Source organism: Catharus ustulatus, chromosome Z (genome assembly GCF_009819885.2).
Source record: "Catharus ustulatus isolate bCatUst1 chromosome Z, bCatUst1.pri.v2, whole genome shotgun sequence".
Taxonomy (NCBI): Eukaryota; Metazoa; Chordata; class Aves; order Passeriformes; family Turdidae; genus Catharus; species Catharus ustulatus.
Window position 1 is genome coordinate 26,220,817 of NC_046262.2, and position 22,617 is coordinate 26,243,433.

A 22,617-nucleotide genomic window follows, 5' to 3' on the forward strand; every position below is an offset into this window, starting at 1 on the left:
GGCACGGAGGGGTGGCAACCATAGCCCGGCCCTGGAGAGGCGGCACAGAGGGGCGGCGGCCATGCCCCGGCCCCGCCGGGTACAGACAGGCCTGGGGGCCTGTGGCACCGCCCCTGCCAGGTACAGGTGGGCCCAGGGGCCAATGGCTGCCAGGCAGAGGCGGGGCCTCGGCCAGCAACCGTGCAGAGGGAGCTGGGGGCGGAGCCTCACTGCAATAAAAAAGTATGCCTTATTGTCCAGTGCACCTTATATGATCTACAAAGTTGTGAATTTTGCCAACTCCCGGGGTGTGCACCTTATAGTCCAGTGCGCCTTATGGTCATGAAATTACTGTAATTGCATGAAGTATGCCTATTTAATATGGCGTGAAAGGGGTATTCTTTCATAGCTGAGGCTTAGTGCTAAAAGGCAGAAACACCTTAATTTGTGATGCACTTCCCTCTAACACTGAACTGTCACAGAACTTAGAGTCACTTTTTCTTCTGCATGGAAAGCCCTTGGTGCTACATCTCTGTCCAGTTTGGTTAATGGTTACTGGAAAGCAAGCTTCCATGTGATATCCCTACAGTAGTTGGTAGCCAGGAGATGGAGGTTTTCTAAAACATCTATAGTAATATAAAAAAAAAAAATAAAATATGAGCTTTAAAGCAATTTAGTCCCTCAAATGACAAAGTTATATGTGGTTGAAGAAAGTCTATGCCGTAAGTATTCTTCGGTACACAAAAGATTTTAAACTTATTTTTGAAATACAGCTAGTGGGAGCTACCTTTCTCCTGGAAACTGACTTTGTGGCAGCCTTTAGTGGGCAGTCACTTGGCAGAAAGAAGGGGGCTCAAAGATGGTAACAGTGACTAGAAGTTGCAAGCAGGCTTTTGCAAACATTTCTTATTCATTTTGAGAAATAAGTTAGTAACTTGTGTTTTATCTTTCAGACAGGTGTAATTTGTTGAAGTAATGACAGACATAGCTAAATTAGTAAAATGGTAAGAATCAAATAAGTGCTTTACTCATATGTACCTTCTTTTACAGCCTTGTGTTAACCAGTTCTCATGTAGGAGAATCTAGCAGAACTGGCCCTATAGAGCTTTGAAACAGCAAGTTTTATCCTGATGCACTCTGAAGTTGCTGAGATTAAAAAAAATTCCCTGAAGCAAGAAATATAGTATCTCATATGGTTCTTAATTTGTCTGGTTTTGTATGCCAGGATACCGGAAAAAGATATAATTAATGGAAGAGTTGGTTTTAAATTAGACTTTATTATGGTTGCATGGGGAAATGGAAAGGCACTTGAGAGAATCTTGTCAGAATCACTATAGCAACAGCTCACTTCATCATTCCCGGTGTATTTTCTCAGCTTGTGGTATTTTCTATACTGTATTAGTGACATTTATATTAAAAGCTGATAATTTTAGTTGTAACTCCAGAAGTATTTGTCACAGAGAGCTATGTCCTTTACAGTCAATAGTTTGGGGAGATGTTGGGCTTTTTATTATTGTTGTTATTTTGACACAACCTTTTTTTCTTAATTGTTGCTCCTTGAATGAATTTCATGTTTATGATGAAAATAGTATATATTCTTCATGTGTGTGAGAAGAAAACTGGATTTTTCCTGTTTGTCTTTTTTTATAAGGAATGGGAGAGGTGAAGGGTGTTGGGTAACTGTTATCCTGGGAAGAGGAGAAAAATACAATATTGTATTCAAGTGTCTGTTTATTTTGTTTCCTTCATTGCAGTTCACCTCATCATTTTTTTAAGTTGAAAAAGGGGGTTGCTTTATTCATAGTTTGCATTTGAAATAAAACTGAATGTGATGAATGTGATGAATTTATTTTCTTCATGTAACTAAAGCAGGCATCACCACCTTTTCTTGGTAGCAGTGTTCTTTCACCTACAAGTCGTGCTGAGGATCCCCAAATGTCCATTTCTAGTGAGCTAGCTGGTGACATTCCCTTTGCCTAGAACAAGGAATCATGTTGATACTGGATTTTTAAATGTTAAGGTCCTTAGCTTCTAGCTAGATAAGGCCTGTGACTGATATCCTATTTCAGGTTAGGCATACAGAGCATGTTCAGCTAAACTGACACAGACTGGTTTACATTCGTTTTAGAAGTGTACTTCCATTGGAGCTCTGCCAGGAAATGCATAATTCTGAAGGACTTTGAGTCTACATGACTAGAGGAGCTTTTTAGGTAACATATTTAGCAGCCTCAAAGAGTTTTCCCACAGACAAAGAACTAATTAGAATAAAGCTTTGAGGCAGTTAAGGTGAGCCTGTGGGATATCAATCAGGTTGAACGATTGTTGCTTTGTGCTTTGCAAATATTTCTGGGGGATTCAAGGCTGCTTGGTGTAACCTGGTGGCAGAAGGTTGGAAGAGCAGCTCCACTGCAGTTCTGTTATGTTGACTGTCGCTGGATGGAAGGATTGATAATTAATTCAGATATTTTTCAGAAATATCAGTAGTTGTTTAAAATATTGCAATACCAGGAATTCCAATAACTTGCTTCAAACTTTGCCATAGGCTCCTTATTTGTTGTTTTTGTTGTACTGCTATTATTTTTGTGATGGCTCTTATGTCTGTTTATGTGTAAGGAATGCATTTCTTTCATGCTGTGGTAAACTGCTTGTCCATTCTTATTTTGAAATTTATGAAATTTATCTGGGATTTTGCCACTCTTTGATCATATTGTTTATTCTTTTAATGTAATAAGTCTTGTTCTTTACGTTCTAGTCTCAAAGGTGCTTTAAAGTCATCAAAAGGAGAAAGGCCATTTAGTGATAAGAGGCTGACAACAATGGGCAGAAATGCTTGTTATATCAGAAATTCAGTTTGTCATTTGATATTCAGCTAAAAACTGTCAAAATAGCTAGGTCAGTGAAGAATAAACTACATCCTAGCTCGTGATAGTTACTGTTAGAAAGACACTTTGTGAAACTGAGCTTTCTGTGCATGAATGTAGTTTGAGCAATGCAATAGTTACCCTGCAGCTACTGTATAGTGAATTTTCCCTCTTCAGTTGTTGGAGGAGGGAGGTTACCCAGGTGATATCCTGAATCTTCCTAAATAACTGTGTAGTAAGTACTTCTAGCCCAAGTATCTCCTTTTCCAAATCTAGTCTTATTACTAAGCTTAAGGGTTAAGAAAAAGGTGGACTTGTAACATTGAAGTGAACAGAAATAAAAGCTGAATGTGTTATAACATGAAACAAGACACAATACTAAAAATATCCTTAAAGTCTCCTGCTCAGTCTTGATGTTTGACTGTGGTTCTCTACTGTAGTTTCTCCATATCTGACCATAGGTATGTTTTGGGGTCATCATCAGACATGCATCAGTGGTGTAAGAGCTCTGTAAATCTTGAAAAAAAATATTGTGCATGAAGTGCATATTCCTGTGGAGGTGGAGAGAGTGTAATTTAGAAGAATTAATTCTCGCATCAAAGCAATCAAGTTAAATTAGTTGAAAATAAAAGATGAGGGGAAGTCAATAAAAATTAAAGTAGAATAGGGGCTGAATGCTGGTTTATTTTTCAGGGAGTCTGCAAACCAATTTTCTGGTAGTGTAAGATTCTGCCTCAGCCTTAGACTATGCTTTGTTACAGTTGTCATGTCTAATTTTTTAACCTGTCCAATTACTGCTTTTGATAATCGATTTCTTATAGTACACATACTACTTGCATTTTTTATTTCAACACAAAAGTGATGTGTTGCCTCTGTTATTGAGTGCACACAGTTAAATGTGTGAGGTATTTCCTATAGGAATAGTAGGTTTACTCATGAAATTTTAAAAGGATTTATACAAGAAAAGATGAAGGCTATAATGGCAGGCAAAGAAGAAGTGGAAAAATAAAGTTCTATTCATGTTTAAATGGAAATTTCTGTCAATAATGATAGCTTTTCCAGGATTGTTTTCTTTGACACTGACATATGAGCAAAGCCTCTGGATCCATTTAAAATGTAGATGATTTTCCCCAGGGCTGGTGGCTTGAAATGACAAACAAAGGGAGAGTTTTGGGTGACAGCCTTCCAGTTTCCAAGCTAAGCCTGCTTGGAATCCATTTGATCATTACGCACTGTAGCTGAAAAAATGTGCCTGGGAAGGAAGTAACATGGCATTGCCGAGATGATTCTCAGCCCTGTATGACTGCTGTAAAATGTGGCGTTGCTTTGCATTCATTCCATTGAGATAGCTTCTGCCTGCTTTGCAGAGGTATTTCCTACTATATTTATTCATTTTAAGTCTCTTTACATTTTGCTTTGGGACTTTGTAGAATTTTAAGTGAATGAGAATAAATCTGGCACTCTCTGTTGGAAGTATATGAACATGCAGACCCATGTTTCTCTCTAGTTCTAAAAGAACTAAGAGAGATAGGAAGTGTAGGACGTGTGAATCATTACAAAATGGTTTCTCATTAGGTCAGGTAAAGGTGGGGAAAGGACCGGTCTCTCACAGACCAAGGGAGAATGGGGAGGAGGAAAGATAGTGTCTTGCACAAGGATAGCTTCTGGGAGTATTAGGAATTGGACTGGCCCTTAAGAAAGGCACAAAGTACAAAATGGAATTTGTGATCAACAAAGAATGGGAACCGATATGCTGAGGTGGGTTTACCTCTGTACTACCAGGAAGAGCAGAGAAGAGCTCTTCCTCATGGTATATTACTTCTGCAGCACTTTCTCTTCTGTAATGCAGAAAGTTCTCCTCCACTGTCTTCCTCATTTGTGACTGTCCCCAAAGCAATGAAGTCCCCTCTATCAGCCTAGTGAAAAGAATGCAGACCAGCAAGGAATGGTTCTGTTTGCTCTCAGTTTGCTGCATTACTGAGAAGACAGCGTGTGTGAAAGCAGCTAGAATGCATCACCACTTGATGGCACAAACAAAATTGCAAGACTGAAATAAATGAGTAGGGCAGGAATTCATCTTTGCAGTGTGTGAGGGCCCCAATGTCATGCTTGCTGTAGTAGTACAGCACCCCATGAAGCACTCTCAGCATCTGTTAAACTTTTATTGTTTAGTTTCTTTCACACAGCATGAGTACCCCAGCACTGTTGAAAATAATGAGAGTAGGGCTTTGTTCTGTAACTTAGTAAACTGACAATGTAGTCCAATGTGCTGGCCTGTTTGTGAACAAGAGAGTGTACTTGCTTGGCTAAAAATGTTCTGTTTACCTTGTGTTGAGACTGTACACTCCTTGTTTCTCTTCCAAATTATAATCATTTTGCAAGTACAAAGCAACTGTTAGTGAAAATCAAGTTTCCATAATTTGAACGACTTTTAAAAATAAAGAGAATTCTTGAGTATTACATTGTGTGCTGTTAGATTGACAATGACCTTGATATTTCAGGATGTTATTACCTGTATTACAGATATTTCTGTTTTTATTCCCCATGGAGGCAGACGTTCTTAGTTGAATGACTGGAAGGATGACCATATTGATTCTTCAGCCATTAATGTTAAAGTCTACCAACAGAAAGCTTCTCTAATAGTGTTACAGTTGCTTTTTGTCTTTTCTGAACATACAATAATCTTGGACTTCTCAGAAAAATGAGTTTCAGCACTGGGCATCTGCAAGATAACCTTCTGGATTTTTTATTAAACACACAGCAGTTGCTGGAGGCTTCCTTTATTTAATTCATTCTGAGTCCTCTTTTTTATTTAGTTTTAACTTCCTTCTGTCTTTTAATCTGTCCCTGAACATATTGCCTTGCTTGATTATATCCTGTTTGGTGGACAAAGGGAAGGAGGAGGATGTTAATGGTTATTGCCATGATGAGCAACCTTCTCTTTTTCCTGATTCCATTTCAAATACAAGTCCCTGCCACAACATTTGGTTAATTTTTTCTAGGTTAACTGTAAAAACCAGATACTCTGTTGGTTTCTCTTATCAGCTAGTACAATAAAGACAGAGCTTATCCCAGCATTATATGGATCAGAAACAAATAAAGATTGCAGTGCAGTTATTTCCTTTTCACTTGCAATTCTCCCACCACATCATGGATTAATGGAAATGTCTAATGTTGAGGGATTTTGTACATGCATATATATTGCATTCATGCACCAGTCCCCTCTCTTCATTCCCATGCAACTGACTTGTAATTAATTGTTAGAATTAACTAGAAAATTATGTTGTTGAGAAGGTGTTTTGCTAACACCTAGGGCAGGCAAGACCTGATCTGACCATAAAGATCAGCATAAAAATCTTAATCGTGACATACTACTATAATATGGTAACTAATTATATCTGAAAGATCCTGTGGTTGTCATACACACACACACATGCATGGGTGTGTGAAAATCTGTCGCAGCCCTATAAAAGCTGATATGCAGATTTTTCATAACATAAATATAAAGTTTTCATAACATGTCTCTGCATTTTGTGCATACTGATTAATGAGTGTTGATTGAGGATCAGCTTCATTCTGTTTCTAGGCCATATTGCATCCCTCTTAGGCCTTTTGTTGTCCAGGTCCAATTTTACTTTGAAACTTAGAAACTTTCATTACAGTAAACTTTAGCGATCCCAAGATGCAGAAGGTATTGGAGTGCTCTCTCTCACAGTGGTGTACTCAAGAAAATGAACAAAGCTGAAAAAAAGGTTGAGTATTCAAATGCACTAAAAACAGCTGGTATGGTTTTTTTGTTGTTGTTTTTTGAATAGTTGCTTTTCATTTGCAAAGATTGTATCAATAGAAAGCGAGTATTTGAGAGCATCAATGTCACACTTTTTGAAAGGCAGGTCTGTTGTTTTCCACTTGTGGAACAATATTAACCATTTAATGAAATTTTTAAAGATGTTGGCAGCATTATTGCTGGGTGCTGGTGTTCCAACTTGACTCTTCTTAAATGGTGGTGAAAGAGTCTGTAGCAATTAGATAATTTTTCATCAAAATATGATTAAATCCAAATTCCTGTAATTGATACTTCCTGAAAGCATTTATCCATGACGCAGGACTTTAATGAAAGCAAATGCACATTCTTGCTACTCTCAGTATTTGAACTCCAGAGAAAAGAAAATGGAAAGCAATTATAGCAACAGAATGGATGCTTGTAATTTAATATTCAAAAGCATGCTTTTCTTTTTCTGTTAAATTCTAATTTAATGGGGAGATTTCTTATGCCGCTTACAAATATGTGTATTTAGACTCTGCTGTTATTTAACTCCACTTTTGGCATTGCTGTCTTCGTTCTGAAGGCTCTCTAGGCTGCAGTACTTTTCCATGCTTGGTCATCTGTGTAGACCTCAGTGACAGACAAGAGATTTACTGAGGGGCAAAGAGGGTTGGTGGCCACATTAATCTGATAAACGTTCTGGAAAGCATGCTCACTCAGATGGAAGAGTCAACCCTGCCTCTAAATGGTGCTGCAGCTTAGCTTGGGGCTGCAAGCATCTGCACATGAGCCCAGCTCAGTCATTGATGTTCTTTACAGAAAGTGGCAGTCACTTCTGTGCTGGGGACTGAGATCAGTTTTTGTTTGAATTGAGAAAGACTGCATGCATCTCTTCACATGAGGGTGTGAAATTCAGCTCAGGATCAAGGCAGCAGCTCCTACCACTGAACTTTTAACTTACGTTTGAATGTTTGCCAAAGCTAAAGTTCCATGTGCTTTTTGTCACCATTTCTTCAAATACGGAGTGAAGTGCATGTGTTTGAATAAGGATGAAATAAAATAAGAAGTATTTAATTTTACAAATTGCTTGAGCACTGGAGTGGGTTGCCTTGGAGGGCTGCTGAAGTCCTGGCATGAGTTGTCTCAAAATAGATTAAACCAGTGCAGAGGGGCAGGGAAAGGCTTTCCAGCAGAGTTTCCCTGTGCATGAGATATGCCTCACTGATGAAGCATTTCTAAGGCAAATGGAGCATGCAGCAGCCCAGGGATGACCTGTGCTGAGGCATAATGAATTCCTAGCTGGTGAAGTGAGGCATGACTTAGGGTGAGAGACACCAGATTACACAAGCTCCAAAGTTTCAGATGCAGTTATATTTTTATGTAATTCTGATACTTGCTGATGTCATCAGTTGTAGCTCTTTGACAAGACCAGCAGTATTATGTATCAAAATGTTATACAATACAATCTTACACAATCACAAGGACGAGGTCAGAAAATACTACAGTATTTATACCTGTGTCAGTTGGCCTTCATAAATATACCAAAATGTTATTTTTTGGTATTCTTTTTTTCAAGTTAAAAGCAATAGGCTTTCTGGAAAGTGAGAAGTTTTAAGTATTATACATTTGTGAAAAGGTCAGATACCCCTTTGTATGTACTATTAATGCATCAAAGTTTTGCTTCTCTTACTTGAAAAGGCTGTCTGGAGGTCTTTAGAGAGCAGTGGTTAACTGCAAAGTCAAACATGGAGAGATTTGTGTCTGAGTTCACGAATATTGAGGTTTTGAAACTCATAGTGGGTTGGTTACAGAATTTTTTTCTGTCTCAGCAGAGTCATATTGTCATCAGAGCTTTTTTTCATCTTTAGGTTTCGGCATAGCCCCAATTCCTGGTACTTGAGAGACTGGACCATTCACAGCTGGATCAGACAGTGCTTAAAATATGGCGCTCAAGATAAAGCCTTATACACAATACAAAACAAGGTGAGTTTAACCAAGACTCAAATATATTTGATTAGCTTTTTGATTCAAATTTGGCTTGACAGGAATTCCTGTTGCAGCCAGGTCCTGTGGACTGTGGTTTTAATTTCAGATTTCTTCATCAAAATACAAATTATTGTTGCATTTGAATTTTAGCAATAACCTTTTTACAGCTTTTAAATTCTCTCTTTTCTCAGAAAGCTTTTTCATTTTAAGTAGCTTTGGTGTCCAAAACATGTTAAATGCAGGGGAGGCATAATAATGTGATGCAGTGCCATTCCGGGTCTGAAAGGCAGATGAAATGCTTAAACAAATCCAGTGCATCAGAAATTGGAGGGCCTACATCAAAGGAACCATGCTAATCTCTTGTGTTGCTTGACTGTACTTGATAACTTGATGACTGCTTGACTGTCATCAGTGTGCAGTGTCATGGTTCTGCTCTTTCTGGTATGTGCAGCACTGTTTTTGGGAAGATTTGAACAGCACATTTTGCACACTCAACTTTTTTTCCTTCTTTTCTTCAGGTTCAGTATGGAATTTTCCCGGATAATTTTACATTCAATATTTTGTTGGATTGCTTTATAAAGCAGAAGAAATACGAAGGTAAGAAAATATATATCAGTGCTGCATCCTTAGTAGTATACTTTTAGTTGTATGCTCTTTCTTTGGGCTAAAAACTTTTAGTCATATTTTTTTCTGAATTCATCATAAAACACAGCTTCAACTTTCCTTGAAGTATTTTTTGCATGTTTTTTTCTTGTTTTTCTTGTGATTTTATTCATTTTATAGTTTTGAAACTTGTGTGGTTGACAGTTTCTGCTGTTACTAACCCTATTGCAAGTGTAAACCAGCTTCTTCAGTTACAAGTCTGATGTATGTGCTAATGATATTATAGGACTTACTAGTGACAATTAGACTGTTACCAGAATCAAAATGCACGTTGGTATTCATCTTCCATACATTCAACTGTTCAAAAAGCTGCATCTAAACTATTTGTGTAAACTTTCTGTCTGTCACTGGAGTAAACCAGCTATGCTGTATTGCCATACTGGGGCCACCTTTTATTTTTAACTGTTTAAGTGTTTGGATGAGTAATCCTCTGAGGTTTGATGACATATTAATTTTGATGACTGATTTTAATTTCACTTCAGGTTTTCTAGTTTACAGTACTAGTTTGCAGTAAGCTTTCCTTCTTATAACAGATAACTGAAAGGAACTGAAAGATTTTGCTAAACAAAAATTAATGCATGGGTTTTTTTTTTTTTGAGACACATCCCCTCCATCTTTGAATTCCCTCTTATTTGATCTGTATTTCTTTTCTGTGTGAAACTGAAAGCCTTTTTACAAACTGTCCTTCCTCACAGTGAGTGTCACTGGAACGCCGTGTAGAACTCCTGTAGAGCATTGTTTGCTGAATAGAGACCACTGTGGGTGATCTGTGACAGCCTGTCTGCTCCTTTGTACTCTCCTGTCACCCGAAGGTTAATGAAGTTAAGGCAGTCTTCTCTTGTTTGTAATCAAAACACAAGAGCATAGAAATAATTTAAGAGCATAGAAATAATTTTTAATTTTTTTTAATGACTGTAGAGCTGAAGAACAAAGAACCAACTGAAGTTTATAGAGCTAAGATGATTTTAAGAGCTCATTGGATGAGTTCTGTGTTATTCAACACATTCTTCCTTCTTTAAGTTAGTTTGAGCAACCCAATGGAATAAGGCTAATTTTATATGTGTATTCTAGTTGCAAGAGATGTTTAACTTTTCTCTTCAACTATTTCAAAGCATTCTACAGCAATGAAGCATCAGTGAACATGAGTGAGTGCAAAAGGAAGATATGTATTGGAAGCTATACTGATTAAGTATTGTTTTCCTCCATAGATGCTATGTCAGTAGTAACAGAGATCATGCTCCAAGAAAGTTTTGATGAATTATCAACACAGCTTCTTTCTCTGTATGTTTTATACCAGTACCTGGCAACCAAGTCTGAACGTACGGTAAGCTGACCACACTCAGAATGATACACAGAGCCTCTGTTCCAAGTGTTGTGGTGCGGTCAGTTAGATATTCAGTCATTAATACAGTAATTTCACGAATACAAGCCGCACCAATTTGACCAAAATTTTGGTGGAAACCCGCAAGTGCGGCCAATATTCCGGGGCGGCTAATACATTAACAAAATTCTAAAAGCTGCCAACACGGAAGTGAGAGCCCGCGGCAGCCCCAAGCCAAGCTGGAGCCCGGCCGGCCCCGGCAGAGGTGGGAAAGCCTGGCAGAGGCGGGGCCAGCAGTGTGGGGGGCGGGCGGCAGAGCCTGAGCCAGCAGGGCGGGGCAGGGGGGCAGCAGAGCCCGGGCCAGCAGGGCGGGGGAGCCCGGAAGAACTGGGGCTAGCAGTGCAGGGGAGCATGGCAGAAGCAGGAAGGCCGGCGGGTGGGGCTGCCTGGCAGCGGGGGAAGCCCAGCAGAATCGGGGCCAGCAGCGTGGGGGAGCCCGGCAGTGCAGGGGCCTGCAGTGCCGGTCAGGGCGAGGAAACGCGGCGGTGGTGCAGACGGGAGGGGGCGGCCGGCGAGCCTGGCGGCGGCAGCCCTGCCGGCGGCACGAGCGAACGCGGCGCTCGCGAACGCGGCGCTCGCGAACGCGGCGCTCGCGAACGCGGCGCTCGCGAAAGCGGCGCGGCGCTCGCGAACGCGGCGAACGCGGCGCTCGCGAAAGCGGCGCTCGCGAAAGCGGCGCGGCGCGAGCGAACGCGGTGCTCGCGAACGCGGCGCGGGGCGAGCGAGGCGCGGCGCGGGGCGAGCGAAAGTGGCGCGAGCGAAAGTGGCGCGGGGCGGGGCGAACGCGGCGCGGGGTGAGCGGCGAGCCCGGCGGCGGCGGCGGCGGTGGCAGCCCGCCGGCAGGGCTAGCGAACGCGGCGCGGGGCGGCCGGCGAGCCCGGCGGCGGCGGCGGCAGCCCTGCCAGCCGGGCGAGCGAACGCGGCAGCGGGGCGGTGCTGACGGGAGAGGGGGGCCAGCGAACCCGGTGGCGGCTGCAGCACCACCCGGCCAGCCCCGCCGAGCCGTGGCGCTGAGCTGGGCCACCCGGCCCCGTCGGCAACCATGAGCGGGCCGAGCCTGCCTGGCCCTGCCCCGAGCCAGTAAAGCCCGCTATGCCGCGATCCTGTTACTAATTGGCCAATTTGTGAAAGCTGCGCACGGATTCTCGCGACGAACGAAAGTGCGGCTAATATTCGGGGTGCGGCTTATCTATTGACAAAGACAGCAACATTGTCGACGCACCGGGGGTGCGGCTTATAATCCGTGCGGCTTGTATTCGTGAAACTACTGTATATTTTATTTCCACTAAGTTTACCTGGGGAAAAAAATGCTCCATTTTCTCATTATTTTTGCAACTGCAGAAGAAAGAAAGAAAGAAAGGAAAAAAGAAATAACCAAGTATGCAAATCATCAAGTCACTTGTCACCCCTTTTGTTCCTTTCTCTGAAAGGGAGAGTGCGTTGGGATTTTCAGGTTTAATGTATGCCCATTTGAAGAATGTGAATTGATACTTCAGTTCAAAGCAGATTATGTCAACTACCACCAAAAGAAATGGGTCACCTATTGTATAGGACCCTGTTAAACTAAGTATTGCTCACCATTAGAGCTTGATAATGGTGATATTGCAGAATAATAAAGCATTTTTACTAGATTTTTTAATATCCCATTTGGCTTTGGGTGTATTGCTTCTTATTACTTATGTGTTTTAAAATTAAATTTGTTACATTTTTTTCTCCAAGAAATTATGGATTATTATGAAATTATGTCTCCAAGAATTATGGATTTATTATTTACAGCTTGCTTAAGGCCAAAATGATAGTGTGGGGTCTTGGAAGCTGCATTATTCTACCTTTGCAGAAGGGTCTCTGTCAGTAAAGGACTCTGCCATGACCTCTGTAGGAAGCTATTTTTAATGTAGTTTAGCACAAGCCTTCCATAGCATGTTGTCATCTATATGGAAATGCTTGGAGCCTCCATCTGTGTTACATGAAGCATCATCCAAAATGCATTTTTACAGGTGCCTTCAGGTTTTACTCAGCTGCGTTGTAATTTGAGTTTTCACCAAAGAAGAGAAAAGCACATTTACCCTGTTGGATATTCTCTTCATTCCCTAGAAATCATGTATGCTTAGGCATTTGTGTGTGAAAAACAAAGGGATGAATATCTCGTTTTTCCATTGTGTTTGTCCATGTTTGCATATCCGCCCTGTGGAGATAAATATTTGCAGTATGTGTAGTGTTTCATGAAAGCTGAATATGCAAGCAAGGGTGATGTGAACATAAGACATGTTTGAGGCAAGCTTATTTATATAGCTGTGACTTACTTAATATACATTTTGAAGTAATCCCATCCAAAGACAGCAGTGAAATAATGTTTTTATTTGAGTATACCTTTCAAAGTACTGTTCAACACCTCATAACACTCAGCACCAGTTTTCTATTTGGTTTAAGAGGTAGAAGTAGACATAGTAAGGAGAACTTTCATGCAAAATTTCAACCACTCACATTTTGCAGTCTTCTGCAAAGAGAGTTGTTCCTCAGTATAATTCTTACTGTTCCTCAGGTATATTGTTACTGAACAATGAACAGGTTTAATGATTATTTTCTTTATTGCTGAGATGTGATGAAAGCCATGCATTCTGTCTTTGCTGCCATTATATTTTGTTTTTGTTAATTATTTACTTAGCTAATACATTATTTGCAGTGGGAAGAAGAGAGAAATATTGGAGCATCACTATTGCTTACGGGTCTAAAGCAAAGTAACACTGTGGGTTTTAGTTCTCGGCTCTATGGCTATGCATTCCTTGGTAAGTTTTACCTCTGTTATTGTCAGCTTTCCCCTCTTGTCTTCAGGGGCTGAATTAAATTGGCATCTTTGCTTTACAGATATGTAATCAAGGAGGAGGCAAAGGTAAAAAAAAAGAAATAGTGGAAGGGTGGTTTCAAAGTTCCAACTGAATCTGTTTTGTAGGCCTGGGGGGTAGAACTGATTTGAATTTGATTCATCAGACAGCTTCAGAACCAATTTTAGGTCTCCCTGCAGGTTTGGCTTAGATGGTAAAAGAGAGAAGATATTCTTAAATAGCAGTGCGATTGGTTGGTTGACCAACAAATTTAAAAAAAATACCCCAAAGTACAGATTTCTATGACACAGTTTATAAGGTTATGGGCAACAGACTCCTTTTGTGGTTAATAAGCATCTTAAAATAATCTTTAAACCTTATGAGATGGAAGAGCACAGCCTGGAAAACACTATATTTAGAACTTTTACTAGTCGCTGTAAAGTGAATGGTGGGATTGTGAACAGCAGGTAGCAGTATCCTGTATCTGTTAAGAAGTCTTCACTGTTAATAACTTGTTATATAGTATTAAAGAGAAGTTAGACCAGAGTATATTCAGAATTGAAGGGAAGGGAAATGGGCAAGCAAACTTTGAATTTCCTCTGAATCTTTAGTGGAATATAGTGCAGATAGCTTTTGTTCTTCACTTCAAAATGATTATTTACTAAAAAGTAAGTAAGTCGTCAAAAAATTATTGTAAATTTTTGTTTCATTACTGCAGTATTGAGAGTAATAAAAAGTGAATTTGTTCTTCAAATGTCACCTCCAAATATGATGTCTGGTGGCAGGGTTAGGATGCTGATTGTATTTATCATGACTGTAAAACAAAAAACTCATTTTTAGTCAAAAAGGGGGATAAGTGTTAAAACTGATTTGAAAGCAGGATTTTTCATAGCGCTGTAGTTTGTAATCCAGTGGAGATACTGCTACAAACAGCACCTTTGCTATCCAGTTGGCATTCTGTTTGGAGAGTTCTAAATGCCGTATAGATTGGTGAAGTAGTGGCTGTATTTCAAAAATGCACTTCACTCTTGTCTGAGAGCAATAGTGCTTTTTCCATGACATTTACATTCAGTGGATCAGAAGCTATTTACTGTTATGTCACATATTCCAAAGTCTTGCCAACACTGATGGAACTGACCTCTGAGAGAGTTAAAGATATCTACAGGCACAGAGTGGCCTCAAGCACCTCAGCTATTTTAATTTAGCCACGGTCCACAGGCTTTGCCTGTGCACTTATTACCATACTTTTCCTAAACTGTTCTCTTCCATGTACAGAGAGTGTCTTTCATGGTTTTGTATCATTATAACCAGAGTGCAGATTGGATTGAGAGCTTGAACACAACTCCTGTAAACTACACTTGAAGAGGTATTATCTGTTACGCTGACGACAACAAAGTCAAAGCCCAAGAGTGACAATCATTTTAAATTGCATCACCTACAATGTGATGTGCATTTCCTCTATTATGCCGGAGTTTCATGGTCTCAAGTAATTACTATCAGAAGAAAAGCCATGTTGTAAGTGGTGTGGTACATCACAGGTCCTGCTAAAATCAATTAACACCTTGTTGCACAGATCATATTATATCAAGAACCAAAATTTCCTTTTTGGCAGGTGTCCCATATTTTCTCTTAGAAAACCTCAGCAGAAACAGGGGTAGTAAGCTGAGCATTTAGCCATAACATGTGCTGTTATGGGTGAGTAAACCCTGGAGGCCACAGAGGTAAATCTGGGGAATCAGATTTAGTGCACACATGCTCCACAGACAGCTGAAAGCTAAGGAGACGTTTGTCTGAGATCTTCAGGCATCCTTCTACAAGCTGCTGTTACAAAGCCAGACAACCAGAAAACCTGGCCACTTACTCTGATTTCCAGCTGGGCAAAATTTCTGAGTAAGGGGGAATGGGGAGGTACCAGAAACATGCACATAATTAGTGAAAGTTGAGCAAAAGGAAGGCACCTTAATAAAATAAGGTGATGGAAGTTCTCTCAGAGCAGCTTAGTAGAAGTGTGTTGTTTTTACCACTGAAGCCAAGACAGTTGCTATACAGGTTCCATTAAGATTCATACGTTGAAGCACTAACACTAAAGTGTGTTTTTATCACAGGGAAGGTGGAGTTGACAAAAGGATTAAGAGCTGTATATAATTTAATGCCATTGATGTGGACACCTGGATACTTGAATAGAGCCTTGCAAGTAATGGAAAATGTGACTTCATTGTCAGAGGACATCAAAATCTGTAAAGAGGCTGTAAGTATAAATGCTATACCCCCCTGAAAAAGGGGAATTTTCATATAAAGCAAATTTCAATAAAACCTGTGAGTTCTGTGCCTTTTTAATGAAAAGATACCCTGAAAACTTCAGAAGTCTTTACAAGACTGGAGAAGTAATGTTTAGAACAGAATCACTGCTGAAGTTGATGAGCCAATGATAATATCTACTGGCATGTCCTTGGCAATGAGTGTGTGTTACTGCCACAGACCATTTAAGTTAGTTTTCTACGCCTTGCCCTCTCTTTTAGAGACACCTGTGTCACAGGAAACATGTGTCTGTGGGGATGGGAAGACACCTTTGTTTCTCAAGTTTTTGAAACCACTCAGAGACATATTCCTTAGCAGTAAGGATTAATTATCACATCTTCTTGCTCTCATGGCTAATTGTATTGTTCTGTGCCCTCAGATGATATTCTGAGTGGTACTGGTCCAAAAAGGTGACAGAGGGATTTCTGGAAGGTTTGTACTAGATGTAGATGTCCATTTATGGGGTCAGCACTAACTAAGGGACTTGGAGTTTAAGAGTGCTGTGGGGAATCAGGCTGATCCTGGAATCCTGGTGACAGCTTATGAGTAACTTAAGATGTCACTACCACATGGGCAGGAGCATAGAAGTGTCACTGAGGTCTCTCCTCCTCTTCTTGGAACTTTTTCATGAAGGTGTGCCTGATGATGGGAGCCTCCCTTTTGCTTATGTCACTACAGAACTTGCAGTCTCCCCTTGCAAACAAAAGTCTAGGGCCCTGCTCAGCAGGTACTCCTACCTATTGTTCTATTTTCTGAAGCTTCTTGGTATAATACTGGATAGTCCAAGACAGGCCCCATCTATGACTTCCACCATTTTTAATTACCTCTTCAGGTGTGTGATTTTGGAGGGATTTCTTACTTGAATTCAGGTCTGAAGAGTGCAGCTTAATACACTTGTGATTTTTTTTTCTGCTTACAAACCCTAGACAAATTAAGGAACTCCTCATGAACAGTTATAGATGAACATCCTGGTGTTGAAACAAGGTTGTATCTCTCTGGTACAATAGGTCCATAGAAGATCCTATCTATCTGCATACTGATACTCTACAAATAGTAAAGGCTATTTATACCTAGGAATGCCGTCTCTATAGAGTGTTCTACTTTGTTCGGTGCATAACTAAGAATGTGTAAAAGAAGGCTCTTGCTGCTTCTTTACTAATGCTTCATCTCTGTACATACCCAGCAGCATTGACTGTGGGAGCCACACACTCCAAGATCCCAAGCACAGTACAAAATTCTTCCAAGATTGTCTCGTTTCCTTTTAGAATTTGGTTTTCTCTTTAGCATATTAAGAAGTCATCTCAAAATACAAGGTGTAATTAATGAAGTTGTTTGAATACATGACAGTTGTGTTACTTGTATTTCCAAATTCTTGATGCTAACCATGATAAATGTAATTGTTCAGATTGATGCCCTGGAGACCATTTTGCAGTCTGTCCTTGAAGCCAAACCTGATCCAGAATCTGAAGAAGCCAAGAAATCAGAGCAGAATTCACAATATGCAGAGTCAGAAGAAACAGAGCAGTCTAAAGTACCAGAGTATTACAGAAGATTCAAGGTAAAATAGTTTAATTTATCTAAATATTCTAAGCTGTGTTGTATCTCTGTGATACATACTCAAAAATACAGATGCTGACTTACTATGGCTGGTAGACTGGCACACCAGTGCATCAGGAGTTCCATTTGGCATTTTTTAAAATAATGTCACCTTACATTTTCAGTTCTCCAAACAGGAAGCAGCAGCTTCAAAGACATAAATGCTCAAGGCCACTTGTCTTTAGTCTGTCTCCTGGAATTTTATCTTCACTTTTCATACATCAAATTGATAACTCCAGTCCTGTTTGCGAAAGTGGTATGTCATTACAGACCCACTATCTGACCTTGTGTGGGCTCTTGCTCATTAAAATAAATTGTAATGGGTGTGAGACTACCCTGAATTTATTGTCCATTTGTGTACATTGTAGGAATGTTGTATCTTGTACTTTCAGATTGGAGAATTAAGTCAGGTTCATATCAGCTTCCTTTTATCGTTACAAGTTGTTCTTTAGGGGACATCTATATAATAAGTCCATTTTAATTGATCATCTCTGATTTGTGCTGTGTAAAAAATGGAGCACTTCAGGTTGAAACTTACCTGGCTTACAGTTCCAGGAGCAGTGCTCTTTCCATAACCCATCAGTTTCCATTGTTTCTGCTGGATGACTGTGACCTTGGACAGTTGTTCTGGATACAGACAGTTCTAAAGAAATTTCAAAAGTTAAAAGACTAGTAAAGACTAGTACGCTATGATTTCAGCTCACACACACACCCACACACGCACTTTTCCTTGCTTTAATTTTTACTTGAATAACTTTACCACTAATCTTTGGATACTGAACTTGTGTCATAGGCAGTTAAAACTTTTTAATTGAAGTGTTTGGGAATCAGTGGGTGCTCAGCATATGGTAATTAATGCTTGGATGAAATGCAGTGAATTAGGTAAACACAAGTGTCTTTTGAAGGAGGGAGTGAAACATTTTTATGTGTCTCTTACTGTCTATTCATTGTCTGGCCTTGAAGAAAATAATGCAGAGTACTCAAAATGAGGTCTGAATGTCAAACTGGAGACTAGTGCCAAGAACATAGTTTTCTTCTCAGCTCAACCTTTCCACAGATTCCGTAATTAATCCCAATTAGGCATTCCCTGGTGTGGCAGTGAGTGACTTTTGGCCAAAAAAACCTAGTCCCAATGTTTAAAATCTGACCAGAAAAGTCTGAATATGCGAAAGACATAGCCATCATGCGACATCTAGGCTTCCCACAGTAATAAGCCAAAATTTCAGGTTGTGTGAGTGAGAAAGGGAGCTCTTGAGTTAGAATACAATTTAAGCTAAGCCTGAAGGAGTTCCTAGATTCTTCTCACAAATCCATTAGGCCATCAGTAGCGGCTCTTCTCTGTTGAGCCCTGGGCCACTTACAGGTGTAGTTCACCAGAGAGAGTAATGCAGTAGAAATCCATACAAGAGTGAGGGAGGTGGCAACTCTGAGTCAACCTGGTGATGTGCATTCCCAGCTGCTGTCCCAGCACAGATTATCTGCCCTTTCTGTGTAACCCCAGCAGAGGGTTTGCACTTCTGCTGCTGAAAACAATTCAGTTGCACTTTGTCCAGCCTTGCATTAATTGGCCGGTACATCCCAGTCTTTCTCCTTGAGCTCAAAAGCTTCTGCCTCCTGCACATCCAATTCTGTTTCACAAATCATACACATCAGAATGCAAGGAAAAGCATATGGATTTGCTCCAGAGATATATATATGCTCCTCCATGGTAGTCCATGCAATGGCTTCTGTGTCCCACATCAACCTTCAGAACAGCCATTTGTACAGTACCTGAAAAAGGCATGGAAGTCTAACAGATGTGGATACTTGTCCTTCACTTTCACTGAAACGAAGAGGACCAGAGGGCATTTGGCTCTTTCCAGAAAAAGCTGTTAGAGCTGTAAATTAGACTCTGACACACATATGTGTTGTAATTACCTGTTTTCAGATCCTGTATGCTGAGGCTCACTGCTCACTCTAGTGTTCTTCAGGCAATGCTTTCCATCTGTGTCAATGATCAGTAGGCAGCAAACATTTTATCACATAAGTGCTGGAAACACCTTCTCCAAAAGCTATGCACCTTCTTCCCCAACTTGTCTGCGGGCAGAGCCTTGGAGACTGCTGATAAAAAAATCATGATTACCCATTTAAGAATGTGCCCTTTTGGTACCTGTGGGATATACAGCCTGCTGCTTTCCTGAGTCAGTATTACTAATGTGTAAGAGAAGAGAAGGAAGTATTCCAGGATACCAGTGATACTAGTAATGGCTTAGGAGACAAGACCTGCTAGTTTATAGTTTATTGCCTTTCTGTTATTCTGTTTCCTGTGTTTCAACCTCTTCTTAGCATATCCTTCGTAGAGTTTAATGGGAAGAGTGTGAGTGGTCTGAACTAGTTACAGTTAAACTGTGTATCTAATCTATGAGCATAGTTATCAATTTTCTTCCCCAAATCCAAGCTATATGGTCTCTTCAGTTTTCTCACTGATGCCTTGTGTTCTTACAGACATCTCAAACAAAATAGAGACTAGTACATCTAAATAAGTTTATTGAGTTTGGCTTTAGTTCATTAGCGTTGATTACATTGGCTTTGTCTTCCTTCTTTATCATAAAATCAAAAAAGAGACTAAACCAAATTACATAAGCCCCTCAGACCTACATGTCTAGCATTTTAGAGTCTTTAATCTGCTGTCTATCCTGTTCAGACCTCCAAGGTAAAACATAACAAAGCCTGCAGCTGTATTGGCTAAGGGAGAGAGAAGTGGAGAGGACTCAGAGGGGATGTAATAGTTTCCTGCCTAAGAACAAGGCAGAGCCCCCAAACAGGACCTGAGGGGACACGCATTTGCAGATTATTGCTAGCATGAGTTCAGGTAAGAGGAACACTGTGGACCAGCTGCACAGTGCATAAACTTTCAGTGATAACTGGAAGTCTGCATATCTGCATGGCTCTAGAACTGCCATTTTGTTTTGAGGAAAATGATCCCAAATGAAGAAAATATGGATGTACTTTTCATTAGAATACATACTGTAAACATTTTTGCAAGTGCTGGGCTGAGTAAAATGTTTTATTTAAAAGAAGAGTTGGGAAAATGTGTTTTTACTGAATGAGTGAACAAGGGATGAAGAATTTTCCACTGCTGTATCCATCTTCTCCTTGGTTGTGTATCTGCACTTTCAAGGCAATTAATCAGAATGTTAAGGAGCCATCAGGATAAAGATTACAGAAAGCCAGAAATAGTATCACTGGATGATTCATCATCTTAAGTGAGGTAACATTTTATGTTGCAGGAAGTCTGAGTAAGTAAAGCTGAAGAAAGAAAACTGGAGTTCCTTGCCAAGGGTTTGCTCTGTTTCAGTGTAGAATATCCCTGAAAAATTATCCCTTGCTTTAACAGTGTTGTATAATCTGTGTAAGTGTAGTCACACCTCAGACACAATAAACTGGGAAGAAAAATTATGGGAGTTATTTAGTATGCTGTTAGAAAGAGAACATTTGAAGTGATGTGCAACTGTTGGGAGGATATAGGCAGTGTGGATGAAATAATGCAGTTGGTTTTGAGGCAAGACACAAAATCAAAATGTCTAAATTATATTTATTGTGGTTGACTGGTCAGCTGATCTTTGTTAATACCAGATAACTAAACTTGGAAAAAGAAGAGAATTTGAGTAGTTAACAAAAATGAAATTTCATTGATTCAGTTTTATTGCTAAAAAGACAAATACTCCAGAGGTTAGCATTTCAAGAAATAGTAGCAGCTACCACAGTTGAAACACTTTTCAGTGATAGTTACCTGGCATGTGTAGCAGCATCATCATTAGTAATAATAATGACAATAATAATAATGCAAATAATAATCATCATAATCATAGTAGTTCAGTGATATGTTGGTTGTAGAGAAGTATTTTGTGTCTGATTGTTTTGTGATTGACTGACTTTCTCCTGGACACTCCCTACCAAATCTCTTTTTCTGACAGGACCTGTACTCCAAACTGCATTCTCTTGGCAAGGTTGAATCTGAAAGCCTGTTAACCCTGACCACACAACTTGTCGAGGAAAAACTGCCAGAATGTGAAGCGGAAGACATTGCAAAACATGAGCAGAACCTGAAGAAGTGGGAAGAGCTACAAGTACTTCTCATTGAGAGAGAAAGAGAGATGAGAGAACAGGCTAAGCAGGAAATGGAAGCTAGGAAGCTAGCTAAGGCGTCTGCTTAGTACTGGAACTAGGAATGCAGTGGTATGCACTCCTCTGTCAGTGAACTGAAGTGCTCACCATTATTATTATTTCACTTCAATCATGCTGCAGGTGTGACTGCTGTATGCAAATTAAACATCCCATTTTGTCTTGTTTCCTGAAGTAAAGCACATGTGGTTTAGAAATCTTCGTCCTGTGTATGATGCGTTTTCCTTCTACTGTCAGCCTGGCAAGAGACGGGATATAGACAACACAAAGAAACAAAGGCATAAGGGGTAGCTTGCCTGTGATGAAAGGTCTAGAGGGTGGAAGGAACGAAAGAAAAGAGAAGAATTTCAAACACAAGTTGTTTCAGTAGGGGTTTCTCACAGGAAAGAATGCCTTTGCTACTCTGAACTGCAGACTAAGAGGATTAACATATATTGATTGCGTTTTTTTCTTTTTCCCAACTCATTTGGAAAATTCAAGCTACTGTGCATGGAAGTGGAAACCTAACTTTAGGCTATTTTTAAAACTTCGAAGACTTTCAACCTAGTGAGTTAGCACTTGTACATGCATTCAGATATGTCCTTTCTATAAGAATGCTAGAAATTTCTGCATTTACTAGTGCTGCTTTGCTCTGTTTCTAGTCACTAGAGAAATGTGCAATCACCTCAGCACACACCAAGAAGCCTCATACTGCAGTGCACTTTCCTTTTATATTCTGGGCACTGTTTCGTGAGGTTTTTGACCTAATTCCCTTCATGGTCCCGTGCCCCATTCTTCAGGTCAGTAAAACAAGTAACTATTCACAACAGCACAAGGAAGTGGCAAGGTAGGAAAGAATCATAGTGCATTGATTGTGATGCATCAGCATCCATCCTTTCATACATTCCCACTTAACCTAGTCAGCTGCAGCCAGAAACTTTTTGGAGTGCATAGTGGGACAAGGTCCTTTAAAACGGAGACCTGAGCAACAGCCCTGCTATAATTGCAGTTTGTTAAGGAAACAGCGCTGTTGTCTCACTGTGCTTTACCACAGGGTCTAAATGAGCATTTCAAGATTTTTTGTGCATCTGTCTAGTTTTGCAGTGACAAAACTCACACCGC

General features: G+C 40.2%; 1 protein-coding gene across 2 annotated transcripts in view; it reads left to right on the forward strand.

Annotated features, from left to right (window-relative positions):
• MRPS27 (mitochondrial ribosomal protein S27) overlaps positions 1-21,717 on the forward strand; it is a 50,152-nt gene extending 28,435 nt beyond the window's left edge. For both annotated transcript variants that reach the window (XM_033085258.2, XM_033085259.2), the window contains exons 5-11: positions 8,475-8,589; positions 9,111-9,189; positions 10,464-10,579; positions 13,320-13,422; positions 15,564-15,706; positions 17,162-17,314; positions 21,309-21,717. In XM_033085258.2, the coding sequence (XP_032941149.1) occupies positions 8,475-8,589; positions 9,111-9,189; positions 10,464-10,579; positions 13,320-13,422; positions 15,564-15,706; positions 17,162-17,314; positions 21,309-21,548 (949 nt within the window). In that variant the 3' untranslated portion in view covers positions 21,549-21,717. The remainder of the gene's footprint in view (positions 1-8,474; positions 8,590-9,110; positions 9,190-10,463; positions 10,580-13,319; positions 13,423-15,563; positions 15,707-17,161; positions 17,315-21,308) is intronic.
• Positions 21,718-22,617: the final 900 nt, after the last annotated feature.